At 44.2% G+C, this 19,470-nt stretch overlaps 1 protein-coding gene across 1 annotated transcript in view; it reads right to left on the bottom strand.

Moving 5' to 3' along the window:
• The window catches only part of sorbs2b (sorbin and SH3 domain containing 2b), a 73,687-nt gene that overhangs the window by 42,928 nt on the left and 11,289 nt on the right, over positions 1-19,470 (bottom strand). The window contains exons 3-5 of the mRNA XM_031791375.1: positions 10,353-10,400; positions 7,590-7,616; positions 7,271-7,395 (exon numbers count right to left, since the gene is read on the bottom strand). Coding sequence (XP_031647235.1) covers positions 7,271-7,395; positions 7,590-7,616; positions 10,353-10,362 — 162 coding nt within the window. The 5' untranslated portion in view covers positions 10,363-10,400. The remainder of the gene's footprint in view (positions 1-7,270; positions 7,396-7,589; positions 7,617-10,352; positions 10,401-19,470) is intronic.

Raw genomic sequence — 19,470 nt, 5'->3', positions numbered from 1 at the left:
GCAGTGACGGCTCTTAGAGAAAAAACATAGCACACACACTGCAGTGACGGCTCTTAGAGTGAAACATAGCACACACACTGAAGTGACGGCTCTTAGAGAAAAAACATAGCACACACACTGCAGTGACGGCTCTTAGAGAAAAAACATAGCACACACACTGCAGTGACGGCTCTTAGAGAAAAAACATAGCACACACACTGCAGTGACGGCTCTTAGAGAAAAACATAGCACACACACTGCAGTGACGGCTCTTAGAGAAAAAACATAGCACACACACTGCAGTGACGGCTCTTAGAGAAAAACATAGCACACACACTGCAGTGACGGCTCTTAGAGAAAAAACATAGCACACACACTGCAGTGACGGCTCTTAGAGAAAAAACATAGCACACACACTGCAGTGACGGCTCTTAGAGAAAAAACATAGCACACACACTGCAGTGACGGCTCTTAGAGAAAAAACATAGCACACACACTGCAGTGACGGCTCTTAGAGAAAAAACATAGCACACACACTGCAGTGACGGCTCTTAGAGAAAAAACATAGTACACACACTGCAGTGACGGCTCTTAGAGTGAAACATAGTACACACAATGCAGTGACGGCTCTTAGAGTGAGACATAGTACACACACTGCAGTGACGGCTCTTAGAGAAAAAACATAGCACACACACTGCAGTGACGGCTCTTAGAGAAAAAACATAGCACACACACTGCAGTGACGGCTCTTAGAGAAAAAACATAGCACACACACTGCAGTGACGGCTCTTAGAGTGAAACATAGCACACACACTGCAGTGACGGCTCTTAGAGAAAAAACATAGCACACACACTGCAGTGACGGCTCTTAGAGTGAAACATAGCACACACACTGCAGTGACGGCTCTTAGAGAAAAAACATAGCACACACTGCAGTGACGGCTCTTAGAGAAAAAACATAGCACACACACTGCAGTGACGGCTCTTAGAGTGAAACATAGCACACACACTGAAGTGACGGCTCTTAGAGAAAAAACATAGCACACACACTGCAGTGACGGCTCTTAGAGAAAAAACATAGCACACACACTGCAGTGACGGCTCTTAGAGAAAAAACATAGCACACACACTGCAGTGACGGCTCTTAGAGAAAAAACATAGCACACACACTGCAGTGACGGCTCTTAGAGAAAAAACATAGCACACACACTGCAGTGACGGCTCTTAGAGAAAAAACATAGCACACACACTGCAGTGACGGCTCTTAGAGAAAAAACATAGCACACACACTGCAGTGACGGCTCTTAGAGAAAAAACATAGCACACACACTGCAGTGACGGCTCTTAGAGAAAAAACATAGTACACACACTGCAGTGACGGCTCTTAGAGTGAAACATAGTACACACAATGCAGTGACGGCTCTTAGAGTGAGACATAGTACACACACTGCAGTGACGGCTCTTAGAGAAAAAACATAGCACACACACTGCAGTGACGGCTCTTAGAGAAAAAACATAGCACACACACTGCAGTGACGGCTCTTAGAGAAAAAACATAGCACACACACTGCAGTGACGGCTCTTAGAGTGAAACATAGCACACACACTGCAGTGACGGCTCTTAGAGAAAAAACATAGCACACACACTGCAGTGACGGCTCTTAGAGAAAAAACATAGCACACACACTGCAGTGACGGCTCTTAGAGAAAAAACATAGCACACACACTGCAGTGACGGCTCTTAGAGTGAAACATAGCACACACACTGCAGTGACGGCTCTTAGAGAAAAAACATAGCACACACTGCAATGACGGCTCTTAGAGAAAAAACATAGCACACACACTGCAGTGACGGCTCTTAGAGAAAAAACATAGCACACACACTGCAGTGACGGCTCTTAGAGAAAAAACATAGCACACACACTGCAGTGACGGCTCTTAGAGAAAAAACATAGCACACACACTGCAGTGACGGCTCTTAGAGAAAAACATAGCACACACACTGCAGTGACGGCTCTTAGAGTGAAAGATAGCACACACACTGCAGTGACGGCTCTTAGAGAAAAAACATAGCACACACACTGCAGTGACGGCTCTTAGAGAAAAAACATAGTACACACACTGCAGTGACGGCTCTTAGAGTGAAACATAGTACACACACTGCAGTGACGGCTCTTAGAGTGAGACATAGTACACACACTGCAGTGACGGCTCTTAGAGAAAAAACATAGCACACACACTGCAGTGACGGCTCTTAGAGAAAAAACATAGCACACACACTGCAGTGACGGCTCTTAGAGAAAAAACATAGCACACACACTGCAGTGACGGCTCTTAGAGTGAAACATAGCACACACACTGCAGTGACGGCTCTTAGAGAAAAAACATAGCACACACTGCAGTGACGGCTCTTAGAGAAAAAACATAGCACACACACTGCAGTGACGGCTCTTAGAGTGAAACATAGCACACACACTGAAGTGACGGCTCTTAGAGAAAAAACATAGCACACACACTGCAGTGACGGCTCTTAGAGAAAAAACATAGCACACACACTGCAGTGACGGCTCTTAGAGAAAAAACATAGCACACACACTGCAGTGACGGCTCTTAGAGAAAAAACATAGCACACACACTGCAGTGACGGCTCTTAGAGAAAAAACATAGCACACACACTGCAGTGACGGCTCTTAGAGAAAAAAACATAGCACACACACTGCAGTGACGGCTCTTAGATTGAAACATAGCACACACACTGCAGTGACGGCTCTTAGAGAAAAAACATAGCACACACACTGCAGTGACGGCTCTTAGAGAAAAAACATAGCACACACACTGCAGTGACGGCTCTTAGAGAAAAAACATAGCACACACACTGCAGTGACGGCTCTTAGAGAAAAAACATAGTACACACACTGCAGTGACGGCTCTTAGAGTGAAACATAGTACACACACTGCAGTGACGGCTCTTAGAGTGAAACATAGTACACACACTGCAGTGACGGCTCTTAGAGAAAAAACATAGCACACACACTGCAGTGACGGCTCTTAGAGAAAAAACATAGCATACACACTGCAGTGACGGCTCTTAGAGAAAAAACATAGCACACACACTGCAGTGACGGCTCTTAGAGAAAAAACATAATACACACACTGCAGTGACGGCTCTTAGAGTGAAACATAGCACACACACTGCAGTGACGGCTCTTAGAGAAAAAACATAGCACACACACTGCAGTGACGGCTCTTAGAGTGAGACATAGTACACACACTGCAGTGACGGCTCTTAGAGTGAGATAGGAGGTGAAGAGAGAGAGAAGAGGTTATGTTTAAATAAAGCCAGGTGGAGCGCTGGTTCCTGAGAGAGATAGGAGATAGGAGGTGAAGAGAGAAGAGGTTATGTTTAAGTAAAGCCAGGTGGAGCTCTGGTTCCTGAGAGAGGAAGGAAAGGTGCTGTCTCCTAGTTAGTTTGAGTTCAATCTAATGTTGGGGAACCGATCCAGTTATAATAACAACAATACAACACATTTGGTTTCCTACAAAACCCTTTGCTGCAGACATATAATAATGGTGCATTAATGCAAGGACTAGGTCTCAGACACAGACATGCAAATCATTTCTTTGCAATTTCCTAAGGCTTATCATAAATCCATAGTTTTCAAAGGCGCTATTGCATCAGGTCTAATTACCATAATCACTATGAAATTGCAAACTCGCTAACGAGCTATTGAAACCTCAGTGTGCTCCAGGGCAGACATGATAAACTACTTGTCAGACACAAAAATACGTCCAGTGCTGGAGAAACTAGCTACTATGAACTACTGACTGGTGAAGAGTGTCTGCTACTGGTACTTTGCATGGTTGTGAGTGAGAGAGCATTAGAAGAAAATGGGATGGTTCAGTCAGTAAAAGCTAGAAAAGGTTTATACCACTTGTCGGCCTGCAGGGGGAAAGAGCAGGAGAGCCATCCCTGTGTCCTGGGGTCCTGTCCACGGGGGCTCTGCTGAGGGGAGGGTGTACTGGCAGAGCAGGGGCACTGTGACCACCAGGGGAGTGGGTGGGGTGATGCGGATAGACAGCGACGAGGTGTGTCTCTCTCTCTGGGGGAGGGGTGGCTTGTCTTTAAGGACAGGCTCATGGTGGGGGTATGTACCAGGGGTGTAAGTGCTCTCGGTAACTTGCAACGAGGTTAGTCTTGGGGAGACCATGCCGGATCCCTGTGGTTGACTGTAGACAGATTGGGAGGAGCTACTGGTGCTTGGTACAGTTAACCTGGTGTTGGGGTTGAGAGAGGTGTTCTCTGGGCAGTGTGAATAGGAGGACATGGTTCCTGAGGAGTGGGACCGGTGCCTAAGGACCAGTGAGCTAGAGGAACATTCACCAGGGCCAGGCAGAGGAGGGCAGTAGGATGAGGGGGAACTGCCAACAGGGCTCAGGTGAGAGCTATGACTGGGAGGAGGTGGGGCCTTACTCAGCCAAGGCATTCCAAAACATTCACAGAAGAGAGACAGACAACAACATACAAATACATTATTAAAGGCATTGTAATGTCTTCTGTTGAGACAAATAAAAGGTGTACTGTGGCTATCAGTGTTTCTATAAAGAGAAAGCTTTTTCTCAGCGATCTGAGTCAGAATGTTTTTTATGGCAGCAAACCTTCTCTCTAACCTTAACAGGTTGGGTGGTTATACAGTGCATTTGCCCTTAAATGTCAACAAGTAGTCCATTTGAAAGAGTGGTTTTGTAAACAAAAACTAGCTCAGTTTAGCAGCGAAGACTGGCCTTGACCAGCTAAAAGCACCAGGCAGTACAGAATACACAACAGCTTCCAGATAAAACAGAACCTTCGTAGATAATTCAAGCTCAGCAATGGAAAAATAATATCAGTACTGACAAAAGCCAGTACAACACACAAGAAAAATACTATCAAGGAGATCAATGAATGACATCAGCTATTGAGTTAAACAATTAATTAACCAGGGATGCATCCCAAACGGCACCCTATTCCCAATAAAGTGCACTACTATTCCCTATACACTGCACTACTATTCCAAATACAGTGCACTACTATTCCTTATACACTGCACTACTATTCCCCATACAGTGCACTACTATTGCAAATACAGTGCACTACTATTCCCCATACAGTGCACTACTATTCCCAATACAGTGCCCTACTATTCCCCATACAGTGCACTACTATTCCCAATACAGTGCACTACTATTCCATATACAGTGCACTACTATTCCCCATACAGTGCACTACTATTTCCCATACAGTGCACTACTATTCCCAATACAGTGCACTACTATTCCCCATACAGTGCACTACTATTCCATATACAGTGCACTACTATTCCTTATACACTGCACTACTATTCCAAATACAGTGCACTACTATTCCTTATACACTGCACTACTATTCCAAATACAGTGCACTACTATTCCTTATACACTGCACTACTATTCCCTATACACTGCACTACTATTCCTTATACAGTGCACTACTATTCCCTATACACTGCACTACTATTCCCTATACACTGCACTACTATTCCCCATACAGTGCACTACTATTCCAAATACAGTGCACTACTATTCCTTATACACTGCACTACTATTCCAAATACAGTGCACTACTATTCCTTATACACTGCACTACTATTCCCTATACACTGCACTACTATTCCAAATACAGTGCACTACTATTCCTTATACACTGCACTACTATTCCCCATACAGTGCACTACTATTGCAAATACAGTGCACTACTATTCCCCATACAGTGCACTACTATTCCCAATACAATGCCCTACTATTCCCCATACAGTGCACTACTATTCCCAATACAGTGCACTACTATTCCATATACAGTGCACTACTATTCCCCATACAGTGCACTACTATTTCCCATACAGTGCACTACTATTCCCAATACAGTGCACTACTATTCCCCATACAGTGCACTACTATTCCATATACAGTGCCCTACTCTTCCCAATAAAGTGCACTACTATTCCATATACAGTGCACTACTATTCCCCATACAGTGCACTACTATTCCATATACAGTGCACTACTATTCTCCATACAGTGCACTACTATTCCATAAACAGTGCCCTACTCTTCCCAATACAGTGCCCTACTATTCCATATACAGTGCCCTACTATTCCCCATATAGTGCACTACTATTCCTTATACAGTGCACTACTATTCCCCATACAGTGCACTACTATTCCATATACAGTGCCCTACTATTCCCAATAAAGTGCACTACTATTCCCCATACAGTGCACTACTATTTGTTATATACAGTGCACTACTATTCCCCATACAGTGCACTATTATTCCCTATACAGTGCACTACTATTCCCTATACAGTGCACTACTATTCCCTATACACTGCACTACTATTCCCTATACACTGCATTACTATTCTCTATACATTGTATTACTGTTCTCTATACAGTGCACTACTATTCCCTATACAGTGCACTACTATTCCCTATACAGTGCACTACTATTCCATATACAGTGCACTACTATTCCCCATACAGTGCACTACTATTCTCCATACAGTGCACTACTATTCCATAAACAGTGCCCTACTCTTCCCAATAAAGTGCACTACTATTCCCTATACAGTGCACTACTATTTCCTATACAGTGTACTACTATTCCCTATATACTGCACTACTATTCCATATACAGTGCCCTACTATTCCCAATACAGTGCACTACTATTCCATATACAGTGCACTACTATTCCCCATACAGTGCACTACTATTCCCCATACAGTGCACTACTATTCCATATACAGTGCCCTACTATTCCCAATAAAGTGCACTACTATTCCCCATACAGTGCACTACTATTTGTTCTATACAGTGCATTACTATTCCCCATACAGTGCACTACTATTCCCTATACAGTGCACTACTATTCCCTATACACTGCATTACTATTCTCTATAAATTGCATTACTGTTCTCTATACAGTGCATTACTATTCTCTATACAGTGCACTACTATTCCCTATACAGTGCACTACTATTCCCTATACAGTGCACTACTATTCCCTATACAGTTCATTACTAGAGTAGTGCACTATAGGTAGGGTGCTATTTCAAACACAGTCCGGAGACCAGGGGCGTTTCCATTTCCATTTCCTGTTGAAGGAAAAGGCCAGGCAGGGGACAGGAGACAGGAGACATGAAACAGGAGACAGCCATGCTGGGAGGGAAACAACTGTGGTGTAAACAAACACTGAACGCCAGCAACAAGACTCACTGGTGTGGGAGACCTCTTGTCCTGTAGATTGGGCCTGACGCTCCTGAAGCCTTTGGCGGCCAGGGAGGAAGTGGTGACGTCGCCGTTCCTCAGGCTCTCCGTGGCGCTGTATGACTGCCACAGATCTAACAGCGAATCACAGAACAAAGAGCATGTGAGTGTCCGCTTCCCTACCGCCCTGTGCCTTTTCCTGCTTTTTGTAGCCATGGTAACTGGACCAATATTAGTTATTTGATCCTGCCTTAGCTCTATCCTGAGGATTTCACAAATCAAGTCAAGTCATGACAAATCATTAAATAATGAATAATGGAGTCCTTACCTGAATCTGACAGGTGAGACTCATTACCTAGATGGAAGAAATAAAAAAAAAGAAGGTATTTCATGTTTGTGATGGAACTGATTAAATAATTTGAGTAATATATCTTCCTCAAGGCAGGAACGAATTAAAACATGCCAAGAAAAACATCAAATATGATGACTGATATAACTTCACCTAGCCTCATGTATAACAAGCTAGAGAATGAACACATCCACTTAAAGCCCCATGGATCAGAGAGTAGAGGGTGATGAAGAAGCTGATATGGAGGGTGATGAAGAAGGGACACAGAAAACGACAGAGATCAAAGCAGCAGCACTCATAACAGAAAGCAAGTCCTAACAGCACCGTGAATAGAAACGGTCTGTTTAGCCAGATCCTAAACTCTTCACCTAACACTGTGGTACCTTGCCGTCCATGGAATGATCAAACAATGGCTCTATGTTTGGGTAAGGTCACAGGTCAAAAAGAGGTCATACTCAAGAGGAAACTAGGCTGAGAATAAGTACACAATCGTTACCATGGTACTGGCACAACTATGTTCAAAAGTTGAAGAGACATTGTCTGTAATCAACATGACTGCTGCTTGAGCCAGTGAGAGAGAGAGAGAGACAGAGAGAGACAGAGAGCGAGACAGAGAGAGAGAGAGAGAGAGAGACAGAGAGAGAGAGAGAGAAAGAGAGAGAGACAGAAAGAGAGAGAGAGACAGAGAGAGAGACAGAGAGAGAGAGAGACAGAGAGAGAGACAGAGAGAGAGAGACAGAGAGAGAGAGACAGAGAGAGAGAGAGACAGAGAGAGAGAGACAGAGAGAGAGAGACAGAGAGAGAGAGACAGAGAGAGAGACAGAGAGAGAGAATGAAAGACCTGTGAGATGAAGGATGGAAAGGCTGTGAAGTTTGACGAGAGGAAGACATCCCAGATGGGAGGAATATTGAATTTGGAATGTGGGCATTTTCAAATGGAATTATTATTTTAGAATGAATGAGTAGGTGTCCAAACTTTTGACTGGTACTGTACATACATAGACACAGACACAAGTCCTTCTCCCCAACAAAGACAGACACAAGCCCTCCCCCAACAAAGACAGCCACAAGCCCTCCCCCCAACAAAGACATAGACACAAGCCCCCCACCCAACAAAGACAGACACAAGCCACCCACCCAACAAAGACAGCCACAAGCCCTCCCCCCAACAAAGACATAGACACAAGCCCCCCACCCAACAAAGACAGACATAAGCCACCCACCCAACAAAGACAGACATAAGCCACCCACCCTCCCCCACCAACAAAGCACATTAATTAAAATACATCCTCATGGCAAAATGATGTTAATGTGAAAAAGATTAAAGCATATAAAGAAGATTAACCCAAATCATGCCTGATCCCAATAACATTAAATAAAGCATTCTGTCACATAACGCAATGAAAAATGTAATTCGAATTTTGGTACTGAATATACGGACATAAAATATGTACAGCACATTGAAATAGGATCCATTTCTATTGTAGATTTGATGAGCTGATAATAGGAAACATATCCTGCATCATTTAGAGCAGCTCTCGCAGAAAACACATCGGAAAACACAGCAGAAAACACAGTAGAAAACACAGCAGAAAACACAGCAGAAACACAGCAGAAAACACAGCAGAAAACACAGCAGAAAACACAGTAGAAAACACAGCAGAAAACACAGCAGAAAACACAGCAGAAAACACAGCAGAAAACACAGCAGAAAACACAGTAGAAAACACAGCAGAAAACACAGCAGAAAACACAGTAGAAAACACAGCAGAAAACACAGCAGAAAACACAGCAGAAAACACAGTAGAAAAACACAGCAGAAAACACAGCAGAAAACACAGCAGAAAACACAGCAGAAAACACAGCAGAAACACGGCAGAAAACACAGCAGAAAACACAGCAGAAAACACAGCAGAAAACACATCAGAAAACACAGTAGAAAACACAGTAGAAAACACAGCAGAAAACACATCAGAAAACACAGCAGAAAACACAGCAGAAAACACAGTAGAAAACACAGTAGAAAACACAGCAGAAAACACAGCAGAAAACACATCAGAAAGCGTAGCGTTGTGGTGCATAGTTCAGGCCTATCTCTCACGGTGGGAGTGACTGCATGCACAATGCATAGATCTGAGGATTGTTCCATAAGAAGCTATGTAGGCTCTAATACATCATCATTTTAATGGCTTTGAAAAGTGATATGCCAGCTTTTATTCAAGTACTTTAATAAGAGGAATGCGAGGAAATCCCAAATAATCAAATCACATGCAACTGAGAAAATAGCTTTTATCCCAAATGCCAACATGGACAATGCCTTGCAATAAGAAGAGGCAGAATTATGATTTCCTCATGACTCATACTAAAAGCATCCTAGCTAGGGCCTGCCGCTTACAGGAAGAGCTGCCTGGCTTGGACGTAGACATGGGTAAACAATCAGTTACTTTAAATAGGGGGTTGTATTCATTGCATATCTGGGGTGTGGAATACCCAGTTCTTTTGTAAGCCACTGAGCTTCCTTTAATATCTGGGAGAAAAGTCAAGCCCACAAATGAGACTAACAAACAGGCCTGGTTAACCAGAGAGCCATGAGATGAAGCCCAGTCACTTGCAGCTCTGTCGGACAAAGGCCCAGAGAGAGGACTGGTTTGTGTGGCTGTTTTCAATAAAGAAAAGGCTGAATGATATTCAAAGAGACCTGAGGAAGAAGAGCGATAAAACTGTCCACTGGCAGATACACACCTGTATTCATGTTGAAGGTCTCTCGTCGCAGCAGCACTTTACACTATCCTGTAAAAACAGAAAGACAAGTCTTTTGTTTCACCCGTAACAGATTAAAGGCACACTGTGGTATCTGAGGCTGACTGTTCAACAGATCCTATTCTATACCGTATGAAATTGTGTTGTTCTGGTATTTACAAAACAAAGTCTCGATATACACTATACATTTGACATTGCCTGTGTCAGCACTGCAGTAGTATTAGAAACACAGTGCAATGCAGGCTGTCCCCAAAGTAGTATATTTGTCACTGGAGCAGCCAGCTTGGCAGGAAGATCTACCTGAACATCAGCATGAATCACAAATGGCACCCTATTCCCCATTTAGTGCACTCCTTTTGACCAGGGTGCCATTTAGGATTCCGAGGCAGGTAGACTGTGAAAGGTGATAAATGAACCGAGTTCTACCACAGAAACACGCAGTCAGGCAACGCTGTATCCAAGTCCACCTCCAGCCAGTCCTCAGAAACCTGGCCTATTGGTCTGCCTGCTTTTATCCATCACTACTCTCCGTGCGTCAATGCTTAATAAGGCATGTGATAATGCAAGGCTGTAATGTACCGCTGCACAACGAAGGAAGGAAGAGACGATGTGAAGGAAGAGATCTCTGCTGCTCTACAACCTTGAGGAAGGATAGGCCTACATACAGAATATTTACCAAATACCTGACGGTATAAACTCTGCTACCTGCTTCCTCTTATGGCATATGGCTCTTCTAGTCTCTTGGTGACACCGCTTACCTAGGTCGTTTAAATACTGTATTAGTTCCTTTGTACAACAACGTGATCTCATGACTCACACTATTTGATTGTCCTGTAAAATGTTGGCTCAGACCTCATGCAGACAGTATATGCATCATGGCAGACAGTACATGTATCATGGCAGACAGTACATGTATCATGGCAGACGGTACATGTATCATGGCAGACAGTACATGCATCACGGCAGACAGTACATGTATCATGGCAGACAGTACATGCATCATGGCAGACGGTACATCCATCATGGCAGACAGTACATGCATCATGGCAGACAGTACATGAATCATGGCAGACAGTGCATTCATTGGGGCAGACAGTACATGAATCATGGCAGACAGTACATGCATCATGGCAGACAGTACATGCATCATGGCAGACAGTACATGAATCATGGCAGACAGTGCATGCATCATGGCAGACAGTACATGAATCATGGCAGACAGTACATGCATCATGGCAGACAGACAGTACAGTATGCCTTCTGTTGGCCACATGCCTGACATACACATGTTTCTGCTGACACACACTGGAGGGAACAGCTGTGGACAGAAACAGAAGCACCTGCTCCATCTTTGTATTAAAACTGTGTGAACTATTGACTGATTTTTCCTCATGATTAGCGCAAGCGATTTTTGTGATAATTTTGTTTCTAAATGCAGACAGTTATAGACAATGCATGATGGAATGATGAGGAATGATGCATCACATGTAGTTCTCCTATCAATTTCCATGGCGATGCAGCGGCAGACGCCTGCAGCACCAGTGGAAGCTTATTGATCAATTCAGAACACTCCTATTGACAAGCAGCTAAATATACCAACAGTACCAATCAATGCTAGAAATGCCTTACAACAAGACAAACATGCAACGTGATCAGCTGAACATCTAAAGTCATGTTCCCAGTCGTAGATCTAAACCAGAGAAGGGGGGGAGTTACTTAATATGGCGTCCTAATAAAAAAGGAGGCTCCTAAAGTCAGACCCCAAATAAATCTTCACACATCTCCTCTCTCAAAGCCAGTCATCAGAGGGTTCTGTTTCTCAAAGACACAAATGTAGCAGGGATTAAACAGGGGTTGTAAAGGCCTGCCAGCGATAAATGAAGCACAGATGATGATATTATATTTCAAGGGAGCAGACTCATGGCGACACAGCTGCTGGAGGGAGAGGCAAAAGGGGAGGGAGAGTCCCAGGGCTGGACACACCAACCAGCCAGCCTGATCAGGGCTGGACCCACATACCAACACCAACCAGCCAGCCTGATCAGGGCTGGACCCACACACTAACCAGCCAGCCTGATCAGGGCTGGACCCACACACCACCCAGCCAGCCCGATCAGGGCTGGACCTACATACCAACCAGCCAGCCTGATCATGGCTGGACCCACATACCAACCAGACAGCCTGATCAGGGCTGGACCCACATACCAACACCAACTAGGCAGCCTGAGAAACCCTAGAGGCTAGAGCAGCCAGCTAATCAGACAGCCAGCCAGAAAGTCAGACAGCCAGCACCCTACGGGCATGGAATATCACAGGACACCCTGTGGATGGTATGCTATAGCCTAGAGGTGAGGCAGTCGATGGTACAGTATAGCCTGGAGGTGAGGCTGTAGATGGTACGGTATAGCCTGGAGGTCATGCAGTAGATGGTACGGTATAGACTGGAGGTGAGGCAGTAGATGGTACGGTATAGACTGGAGGTGAGGCAGTAGATGGTACGGTATAGCCTGGAGGTGAGGAAGTAGATGGTACGGTATAGACTGGAGGTGAGGCAGTAGATGGTACGGTATAGCCTGGAGGTGAGGAAGTAGATGGTATGGTATAGACTGGAGGTGAGGCAGTAGATGGTGTGGTATAGACTGGAGGTGATGAAGTAGATGGTATGGTATAGACTGGAGGTGAGGCAGTAGATGGTACAGTATAGACTGGAGGTGAGGCAGTAGATGGTACAGTATGGCCTGGAGGTGAGGCAGTAGATGGTATGGTATAGCCTGGAGGTGAGGTAGTAGATGGTACAGTATAGCCTGTAAGTGAGGCAGTAGATGGTATGGTATAGCCTGGAGGTGAGGAAGTAGATGGTACGGTATAGCCTGGAAGTGAGGCAGTAGAGGGTGTGGCAGTGGGAGTGTCTCTGATATTGTCTGCAAGAGTTATAGCAAGTTTCCTCATACTATCCATTTAATTATCCTACTCCAGGAGGCAATCTTAGGAAGCAGAGCCAGGACCCAGATGGCTGAGTAGAGGCAAATGTCATTACTTACGTTAATGAGGACTGACTGGGGATACAGCTCATGAACACACAGGAACATCCTGACCTGGCTGACTCAGTGCAGAGTATCACGGGTGAGACACACTGTTGATTAGATTAATCAGATACTTTTGTGCAGACCGAGAGTTCCCTTTGATATTCAATTAGTACAGCGCCTCTAACAATCAAATCATGAGTTCTTACATCTCCCAGACAGTAGTAGAGAAGCACTGTACTGTATCACAATACAGCATAATACGATATTTAAATGCAAGCCCTTCCACCTCTTACTTCTCAACTAGTACAACTTGCATAGAAAATATCTGTAAGGTTCATCCTTTAAATGTGGACTGCATTCCCACCCAACAGTTTTTCAAATTAGTTAAGTCTAAGGTGATGAATGATGATCATTTTAGCCCCTAGCCTATAGCATAATGTGTGTTTTACATTTGTGGCGGTGGCGACGGCCATCTTGGTGACTCGGCTGTTCCTTGTTTGATGCCCATTTATAGTCCTCTTTTGGGCAACCCATGGTGGGCTTGGCCAGCCACAGAGACAGGAATCGTCTCACACTTGATGTTAAGTCACACTCTTGCCTGGCAAACCCATGAAACCTATGCCTGGCACCTCAATGACAAGGAGCAATGGAGACGAGACAGGGACCCAATGTTCCAACCACAGAACTAGTATGATTAGAAAGACAAGATTGGTTCTATTTCTATGGTTCCCACATGGTATTCAGTCAACATACTACGATCTCCACAGGCATGACAATGAGGAGTTCCAGGAGGGGATTGTTCTGCGCTTTCCAGGGAAAGACTTAAAATGTATATAATATGTCTGTAGGAAGTTGGTTACCAGCCACGAACAACTAACATTTCCTCAATGCAGTGGCCATTCAGGACAATAAACCATGTATTTAACCATTGGCCCTAATAGAGATGAGAATTTCAGACATCCATAAAATGGTACATAGATTGATAGCTACTTACTAGAGTATATGGCTGTTTAAGTAATATCCCCGTCTTAATCAGTGGTGGTCGGTGCTGTTTAAGATGAGGGAGGACGATACATTTTCTTATGAGTATGGCCTTATTTCTATTACAGCATATTGGATGACTGTCATTGATATTCCATTCACCCAGTTTAAACACCGATAGGTTCAGGCTACTACATGATGCTAAAATGTTCCCTATACCCATCATGAGGTTGCTACAACCTAGCCTATGAGTTCAGCGTAGGTGAAAGATAGTGTCACATTGACAGACAGTGACACATTCAATACTGCCTTGAACACTCTTGCCTGCATCAAGCTGACCTATGTGTAGTCATTAGTACAACAGTTGCAAACGAGAGTTTCTATTGGACAAATTCAGGTATGCTAATCCCCATTTTGTTCCATTTGCTTCCGTTCACACGCAAACAGTTTACTTTCATAGCCACATACAAACAGCTCGTTGAATTCCTTCTCGCATCCACTCGCTCTCCTCCTCTCACCCCTTCCATCTGTTTTCCAAGCGAAAACTTCATATCATAACTGCTAGCTCACCATATTATCTAAAGTAACATCGTAGTCAACATACACTATATATACAAAGGTAGGTAGACACCTCTTCAAATTACTGGATCTGGCTATTTCAGCCACACTTGTTGCTGACAGGTGTATAAAATTGAGCACACGGCCATGCAATCTCCATAGACAAAACATTGGCAGTAGAATGGCCTTATTGAAGAGCTCATTGACTTTCACCATGGCACCGTCACAGGATAACACCTTTCCAACAAGTCAGTTTGCCAAAATTCTGCCTTGCTAGAGCTACCCCGGTCAACTGGAAGTGGACTGTTATTGTGAAGTGGAATCGCCTAGGGGCAACAACGGCTCAGCCGCGAAGTGGTAGGCCACACAAGCTCACAGAGCGGGACCGATCTGTCCTCAATTGTAACACTCACTACCGAGTTCCAAACTGCCTCTAGAAGCAACATTAATACAAGAACTGTTTGTCGGGAGCTTCATGAAATGGGTTTCCATGGCCGAGCAGCCGCACAGATGACTAAGATCACCATGCGCAATGCCAAACATCGGCTGGAGTGGTGTAAAGCTCGCTGCCATTGGACTCTGGAACAGTGAAAAGTGTTCTCTGGAGTGATGAATCACGTTTCACCATCTAGCAGTCCGACAGACGAATCTGGGTTTGGAGGATGCCAGGAGAACGCTGCCTGCCCCAATGCATAGTGCCAACTGTAAAGTTTGGTAGAGGATTAATAATTGTCTGGGGACGTTTTCATGGTTCGGGCTAGGCCCCTTAGTTGCCCTTTCCTGTTTTAACATGACAATGCCCCTGTGCATAAAGCGAGGTACATACAGAAATGGTTTGTTGAGATTGGTGTGGAAGAACTTGAATGGCCAAGACAGAGCCCTGACCTTAACCCCACCGAACACCTTTGTTTACATCCCTTTTAGTGAGCATTTTTCCTTTGCCAGGGTAATCCATCCACCTGACAGGTGTGGTATCTCAAGATGCTGATTAAATAGCATGAACATTACACAGTTGCACCTTGTGCTGCGGACCATAAAAGGACACCCAAAAATGTGCTGTTTGGTCACACAACACCACAGACACCACAGACACACACAATGCCATGTCTCAAGTTGAGGGAGCGTGCAATTGCCATGCTAACTCCAAGAATGTCCACCAGAGCTGTTGCCAGAGAATGACATTTTCCTTTCTCTACCATAAACCACCTCCACAGTCATTTTATAGAATTTGGCGGTCTCTCCAACCGGCCTCACGGCCGCTGACCACTTGTATCCACACCATCCCAGGAACTCCACATCACACTTCTTCACCAGTGGGATCGTCTGAGACCAACCACACGGACAGCTGATGAAACTGTGGGTTTGCACAACCGAAGAATTTCTGCACAAACTGTCAGAAACCATTTCAGGGAAGCTCATCTGCGTGCTCGTCATCCTCACCAGGGTCTTGTCCTGACTGCAGTTTGGCATCGTATCCGACTTCAGTGGGCAAATGCTCACCTTCGATAGCCACTGGCACGCTGGAGAAGTGTGCTCTTCACGGATGAATCCTGGTTTCAACTGTACTGGACAGATGGCAGACTGTGTGTATGGCGTCTTATGGGCGAGCGGTTTGCTGATGTCAACGTTGTGAACAGAGTGCTCCATGGTGGCAGTGGGGTTATGGTTTGGGCAGGCATAAGCTACGGACAACAAACACAATGGCATTTTATTTATGGCAATTTGAATGCACAGAAATACCGTGATGAGATCCTGAGGCCCATTGTCTGGTGATTTGTACATAGTTCCTGGAAGCTGAAAATGTCCCAGTTCTTCCATGGCCTGCATACTCACCAGACATGTCACCCATTGAGCATGTTTGGGATGCTCTGGATCAACATAAACAACAGCGTGTTCCAGTTCCCGCCAATATCCAGCAACTTCGCACAGCCATTGAAGAGGAGTGAGACAACGTTCCACTGGCCACAATCAACAACCTGATCAACTCTATGAGAAGGAGATCGGCATGAGGCAAATTGTGGTCGCATAAGAAACGGACTTGTTTTCTGATCCACGTATCTGTGTCCAAAAGATGCAAATCTGTATTCCCAGTCATGTGAAATCCATAAATTAGAGCCTAATTTATTTATTTAAATTGACTGATATCCTTATATGAACTGTAACTCAGTAAAATATTTGAAATTGTTGCATGTTGCGTTTCTATTTTTGTTCCATGTATATACAGCAGTATAACAACCTGCACTTCACCCGTCCTTCAGAGGTCAGAGCCAAGCTGCTCCACACTGTGGATGTGTCCCAAATGGCTCCATATTCCCTTGATAGGGCTCTGGTCAAAAGTAGTGCACTTTTGGGAATAGGGTGCCATTTGGGACCGACATAGAGAAACAGGCTCTTTTACAGATGCATCTAGCTGGTTCAAAGCACATATTAACATGGCTATAAATCACATCAAATACTGTCACTTGGTGTGATTGGAATAGGCAAAATAACAAAACCATAATAATATAAAAGTAGCCTATTATGCACAATACACAAAACTGCTATCAAAGAATTACACATTACGAACCTGTTAATGTAAAAGTGTAAACGGATTGCCTTGTTTGATGATGTTGTTTGATGCTCGATAAAATACCTGTCTAGTCTAAATCATGTGCAGTTGGAGAGTTGGAAGAAGTGCAGACAGACTATGATGGTTTTCAACCAACTAAAACCTATCTTGATCTTCTACAAGCTTCTCTCCCAGCTAAAATCACACAGCATCTGAGCCACAGCAGGACTGAGAGAAGAGACTTCTCTCTGCACAGAAAATACAGAAAGCTTGGGAGAAAAGGCATCCAAAATCTCTGCTTCCCTACTGAATTAGATTCCGGCTATTTATGTAGAGTATATTTGTGAGCAAAGAATGTGAACACAAACAAGTCTTAAGCGACCTAAAAATGGATTTCTGGATCACATTAAGTGAAGGACAGGCCAGTTTAAGTGTTGTTCATCTACTTTATTATTCTGGAGGACAGTACACAGGGCATTTCTGGGGATTATATGTTAAGAACCAGAGATAATTCACTTAATTGCTGTGTTTTGGTACTCCGTGTCATTATAAGAACATGTGTTGTTGGGAAAGAGAAAAGACTACACTGAATTGTGAGCTAGTAAGATGACAGTTTGACGGCACCGCTCCAAGTGTGTACCTGTGAGAGGGAGAGGAGGATGGAGCTTACGCCTATCTTACACCAACCTCTGTTACAACTATTTCAAATGGGATCATTCTTTGCCACATTATCTATCTACAGTAGGTAGAGGTACAAAAAGGATCATGAGGAACCCAGAACAAGATAAAATCTTGCATTTTCAGAACCCTGTCATTGCAAGCCACGAGGGGTAACTGTTAAAGTCCTGCACTGCACTTTCTGGGCAGGCACTGGCATGATGCATTCCTTAAAAAGTCAAAGGCTCGTTCAAGATGGATCCTCAAGGAGAATGCACTAGCCCCAATTGGCTGTTTCCCAGCTTGACAGATTTTCGACATACACTCTCACTCACAGCCATGTCAATAGCTCTCTATACTCTACACAGCCATGTCAATAGCTCTCTATACTCTACACAGCCATGTCAATAGCTCTATATTCTACACAGACATGTCAATAGCTCTCTATACTCTACACAGCCATGTCAATAGCTCTATATTCTACACAGATATGTCAATAGCTCTATATTCTACATACACTCTCACTCAATGTCACGTCAACAGCTCTATATTCTACACAGCCATATCAATAGCTCTATATTCTACACAGCCATGTCAACAGTTCTAAATTCTACACAGCCATATCAATAGCTCTATATTCTACACAGCCATGTCAATAGCTCTATATTCTACACAGCCATGTCAATAGCTCTATATTCTACACAGCCATGTCAACAGCTCTCTATATTCTACATACACTCACTCAAAGCCATGTCAATAGCTCTATATTCTACACAGCCATATCAATAGCTCTATATTCTACACAGCCATGTCAATAGCTCTATATTCTACACAGCCACGTCAACAGCTCTATATTCTACACAGCCATGTCAATAGCTCTCTATATTCTACATACACTCTCACTCAAAGCCATGTTGTCAGGCTTAGAAGAGTGATCAGTGTGGAGTCAGGCGCAGAGAGCAGAGGATTCGGAAAACCATTTATTCCGGACCAACAACAGCGAACAAAAAGAGGGTAATGTCGAACACAGGCGTAAAACACTCCTAAATGTACAACACCGGTACACACGCTGTAAGCAGACATAAATGAAAAGGACACTCCTGAACCAAAAACAGCAAACAAGCCCACACACACACAGGCGGGCCAACTGAACTTAAATAACCCCAACCCAAACCCCCAAACAAGGAACAGGTGAACCCAATTAGACCAAACGAAACGAAAAGGGGAAAAGGGATCGGTGGCAGCTAGTAGACAGGTGACGACGACTGCTGAGCGCCACCCGAACGGGAAGGGGAGCCACCTTCGGTGATAGTCGTGACACATGCCAATA

Source organism: Oncorhynchus kisutch, linkage group LG15 (genome assembly GCF_002021735.2).
Source record: "Oncorhynchus kisutch isolate 150728-3 linkage group LG15, Okis_V2, whole genome shotgun sequence".
Classification (NCBI taxonomy): domain Eukaryota; kingdom Metazoa; phylum Chordata; class Actinopteri; order Salmoniformes; family Salmonidae; genus Oncorhynchus; species Oncorhynchus kisutch.
Note: the sequence above shows the minus strand (reverse complement) of the source record. Positions and strands in the feature narration are given on the sequence as shown.